The sequence below is a fragment of the Lycium ferocissimum genome, chromosome 3 (assembly GCF_029784015.1).
Source record: "Lycium ferocissimum isolate CSIRO_LF1 chromosome 3, AGI_CSIRO_Lferr_CH_V1, whole genome shotgun sequence".
NCBI classification, from domain to species: Eukaryota; Viridiplantae; Streptophyta; class Magnoliopsida; order Solanales; family Solanaceae; genus Lycium; species Lycium ferocissimum.
In genome coordinates this window covers 19211131-19216027 of record NC_081344.1, presented here as the reverse complement: position 1 = coordinate 19216027, position 4897 = coordinate 19211131, and the positions used below count along the sequence as shown (strand labels likewise).

The 4897-nt window shown below is 35.5% G+C and overlaps 1 protein-coding gene across 3 annotated transcripts; it reads right to left on the bottom strand.

Moving 5' to 3' along the window:
• Positions 1 to 378: 378 nt before the first annotated feature.
• On the bottom strand, positions 379 to 4693 carry LOC132049974 (protein DETOXIFICATION 29-like). Of its 3 annotated transcripts, none has more exons than XM_059440968.1 (7): positions 4205 to 4691; positions 3207 to 3748; positions 3015 to 3101; positions 2755 to 2811; positions 2101 to 2339; positions 1050 to 1255; positions 379 to 746 (listed from the first exon to the last, which is right to left on the bottom strand). In XM_059440968.1, the coding sequence occupies exons 1-7, from the start codon at positions 4457 to 4459 to the stop codon at positions 681 to 683; spliced, it is 1452 nt and encodes a 483-aa protein (XP_059296951.1). In that variant the 5' UTR covers positions 4460 to 4691; the 3' UTR covers positions 379 to 680. The 3 variants fall into 3 exon arrangements, with proteins under 3 accessions (XP_059296951.1, XP_059296953.1, XP_059296952.1); XM_059440970.1 differs by having other exon boundaries at positions 3207 to 3744; positions 4205 to 4347; XM_059440969.1 differs by lacking the exon at positions 3015 to 3101 and having other exon boundaries at positions 4205 to 4693.
• Between the last annotated feature and the right edge of the window lie 204 nt (positions 4694 to 4897).

Genomic DNA, 4897 nt, shown 5'->3' with positions numbered 1-4897 from the left:
CAATGTTGGGCTGACCCGACCTGGTTAGTAGGATAATAATGAGTAGTTTCCTGCAAAGAAGTTACCACTACTCTAAACGTTAACAACGTGAAATTGTGGGAACAGTTTCTTCTAAGTAACCACTTCTTCTCCTTTTGCTTTAAAAGAAACCAGAACGCGTTCTTCTTAATAAGAGAGAAAAATATTCATGTGGTGTTCTAAGAAAAGAATACACACACAAAACAAAAGAGGCATTTAGTTTGTGGATATTTGTGTTCTATTTCTTAGTGAAGTAGAATTGGCTTGGAGCAATTCTTCAACAAAGATTCTGTGAATTTTCCGCTACTGTCAATAGGTACACGATTCTTGTTCCTGTTACTAATTTCTAACACAAACATGTAGTATCAAGCTTAGCTGATCCATGCCTTAACCTTTCATAAATCTATAAACTGTAAACAAACTGATGAATATAAGTATATGAAATTATGAATATACAAGTGTAGAATTTTTAATAGTAGAACAAGAAAGCAAATGATTAGAGTGAGCTTGCCCAGAGATGCCATCTTCAATAATGTACACTGACCCTTGCTTTAAAATAGGATCAACTTTCGCTTGCTTGATTTCCTCGTTGAATTGAATTAAGAATCGATTGAATTGGACTTGCCTATATTAGGAGGTTGATTGAATTGGACTTGCCTATATTAGGAGGTTGTTTGATTCTCCGGTTCACCACCCCAAGTTCTCACTCTCTCCTCTGCTTGAAGAGCCTGCAATAATTTCATTTCTTAGTTTAGTCTACCAAAATGTGATACACCAATGTCATAATCCCTACTGTATAGTGAAGTGAGATTCAATCTAACAATATCTACTGAATTTATGGCTAATTCTTGAACCTATTGACATTTGTTATTTTTGCCTTATCATTTGAGAAATGTAATAGCTGACACTATGTGATTTAGCCCATATGTCTAATCCTTGGTTCGCAGAGTTACACAATTGAATTGTCGAGGTAACATAAATTTGAATTGTCGAGGTACACATAAATTGACGTGAAAAAAAGTGAGAATTACCTGTTTGTGCCAACTAGTTCGTGCGATGATAAGAAACTGGAAGAGGGTCTGAAGTAAGCTGCCAGCAAGCATAGCTGAGAGTATGCCTTCAACTCCAAATTTGAACTTGTAACCTAGCAATGCAGCCAGTGGTAGCCCAAAACCATAATAACATCCTATGCTAATTAAGGCCACTTGAAGTTGCCATCCTGCTCCAACTGCCACTCCTGCACTTTGCAAATTGTATTAAAACTTATGTTCTGCATCTCTTCTCAATGTTCAATATTTTCTTGAGATAATTATAGTCAATGCCTTTCGATTATCTAATTTACAAGATATCCAGTAAATGTATAAGTTTTGTATTTCGGCTAGCGCCTGTAATTAATTTTGGCCGACGGGCCAAAAATGAAAAAGAAAAAAAAAAACCCTGTTCTTTTTCCTTCCTTTCTTTTCCTTTTGCTTAAGATGATGCTTTAAGCTGCAAGGATTTGTAACCACCCCTCCCTTGAAGTTAAAATTATGACTCATGAGACATGATAAATATACATGTTCATACGTTCCACCCCCCCCCCCCCCTCTCCTCTAATTGGAGGCATCAGTTTTAAAATATACATCTATAGTACTAGTTGTTATTTTAACTAGTTAGCCAACATAGCTGCAATTGGAATGCTTATCTTGAACTTATCATGGTCACTTTTGAAAATCTGAGATGGGAAAATTAGCTATAGCTTTTAACTTATGGCTTAAATAAGCTAATGACAAGCATATATATGCTAGGACAAAAAGGATGAAGCTAATCATAAGCTTTTGCAAACTAGCAAGAACTCATTTGATCAAAGGTTCATGATATGTTTCAATAAGTTGTATCTATAGGTTTTACATACTAATCAAATGTTAGGATATCTGGAAACAAGAAACATTTTTTAAACTTGTTCGAGTGAATTTTCGCGTATACATTTTCCTGAATTTTCCTTTTATTTCTGAATTGGGGCTATGTTCGACCTGGATTTGTGAGGAAATTTCTGTATTCATATACCTTGAAGTCGAATCAGTAGAATTTAGAGAGAAATACCAAGTAGAACAGGTTGGATGCCATTGAGGAAGATAATAGCTGCAAGAATATATCCCAGCTTTGATGTCTCCTTTATGACATGCTGCTCATTTGTGAATAGTCTTGGAAACTCTTTTCTGGTAGCTAATATTGTTGCTGAGAACACAAGGCCAATCACTGCTGAAGTCAAAACATTTACCGAAACGGAGAATTTTGCTGCTTTTGGATTTCCAGCTCCTAATTCATTTGAAACTCTCACACTGCAATGCCACAATAATGTCAGAGCAGATTCCCAACCAAATAGCGGAAATATAATTGATCAGAAGCAGAAAATGTTACTCCCCCTGTCCCAAAAAGATTGTCCTCCTTTCCTTTTTAGTTTGTCCCAAAAAGGTTGTCCCTTTCTATATTTAGAAACAATTTAACTTTATGAGATGATTTACAACCACATAAATATCTAAGGCTTGTTTTGGACCACACATTTTAAAAGTCTTCCTTTATTTCTTAAACTTTACTTAATAAAAAGAGGATAATCTTTTTGGGACGGAGGGAGTATTATCTTAGTTAGCTACTTAGCTTTACTAACCAAAATCACATAAATGGTACATGCTTGAAAACTATAACTCCTAGTTTTCATTAGTTGTTGTTTTGCACGGTTAAGGTGAAACAACTAACCTGGTTGATGAAGTGAAACCAAAGGCAACCGTCAGTGTCCACAGTTGCAAGCCAAGACTGTCATATCCAAACAAATTGGTTAACATGTAAGCCTTTGTAATGAAAGAACTCAAAAAGAAAGAGAAAATCAAGAATCAAATTTGTGAGACAAGAAAAGACTGGTTATCTCAAAAATTCATCAAACTATCAGTATGTATAATTATCATGCAAAAGTGAACTATCTCAAGAATTTAGCTGCTATGGAGTAACACGATACTAACCAGATCGATATGGCGTCAACAGAAACTGTAGCATTTTTCAAGCCTCCTACCATTAGAATCACTGCTGTGAAGTACCAAAGCTCTAAGCTGCCACCATCCAATTATAAGTTTCATCATAAAAAATGGTACTACTAGTTTAAACATTTCTAAGTCTAGTAAGTACTAATTACCAAACTTCCATTCAAAACTTACCACACCATTATTGCAGAGGCAAGTGATAGCTTCACGAAATTAGTCAATGACTTGAAAGCCAGACATGAAAAACCAGTCCACGCCTCTGGGAAATAGCCCGAAATTATGTAAACAAACTGAGCAATGTTCAAAAGCCACCAAGAGATATTTCCAGCAATTGCCGCACCGAAAAGCCCATGTCCCGCCTTTAAAACAAGAATCCAATTTAGCAATACATGAATTGCCAATCCTCCCATGGAAATAATGGCCATGAACCAAACTTTACTCTGAGATTGAAGAAACTTTTGCATAGGAAAGTTGAGTGCATATGCAAACATTTGAGGAATTATCCAAATCGCGTATTTTCCTGCAAGATTTGAAATGTCTTTATCTTGACGTAGGAGCTTTAGTATCGGTGAGGTGAAGACGAAAACTGGGGTGAGCAACAAAGATGTAAATCCAGTAATGAGCCATGATCTCTGCAAGTAAACTCCAAGCATGTTGAACTGTCCAGCTCCCACTGCTTGACCACAAAGTGTTGCCAGAGCACTTGCCATCCCTAGCTAAATACGCAAGAATTAACGACATCCTTAACGAAAAGATTCAAATCATGTTACACTTAGATACTTTTGAACCAGAGGCAGGCAGGTTCAAGTGAACCTACTGTTATCAGCTCCAACTATATTTATCATAAGCAAAAAGAACATTGAAAATGTATACGTATAATCATGGAATTTTTTCATTTTTGGCCTGTTGTCAGAAATTTACTATGGGCGCTAGACAAAAATATACAAAACATATACGCTGATTATGAATATAATATGTATATTTATACTTAATATACAACGCATATACATTTGTCTGCTATTATTCTTTAGGGTGGCCCAAAAAGGTATATTCGTTCTTAATCTACTTACTCTAGATCCTATAGTTGGCTATGTTATTAACCAGTTAAAAGTTTTCATTTGAGCAGATTTCAAAGGGTCCAAAAGCAATAAAAGCAGATAATATTAGCATACCATGACTCCATAGACAAAGCCAGCTATAACATTATGAACTTCTGAGACAGCAGCAAGCTCTAAATCTCCCAGTCTTCCAGCAAAGGCAGCTGTGACAAATTCAAGAGAAAACAATGATACTGCATTTAAAATAGCTGGTCCTGCTATATGCCACACCTTTTTTGCTTCAACACCCCATTTATTGCCTATCTTTTTATTTTCCTGAAGGCCACCATCACTCTCTTGTCTCTCTAATTCTAAGGTCTTTTGTTCCATTTTTAGAACCTGATGCTTCAAAACTCTGATGTTTTCTCTCTTTTAACTTAGAAAATGGATCATTGGAGGAAGGTGGATGTTTCTTTAATATTGATAAGGAGACTTGTTTATTATCTATATTACATGTGCCCTTTTTGTTTTTATGTGTATTATTAAGAGAAATCATCTGCAAATTGAATTTTTAAATTACAAAGTTCTAAAACAAGATTTTGGCAGATTATACGAGTTGGGTTTGGTATCCGTAGTCAGTAAATGTTTAGCATAAAAAAGAGTGAATCAATGATTAATGAGGTGTAAAAAGTATAAAAACTTGGGCTCCTCAGCCCCCTTTTATTGACCATTGACAATTAAGAACATATGATTGAAATAGACGGGCGTGGATCTACTATATAAAACGTGGGTTTACGTAATCTCAATAGTTTTTGCTCAACTTTTTAT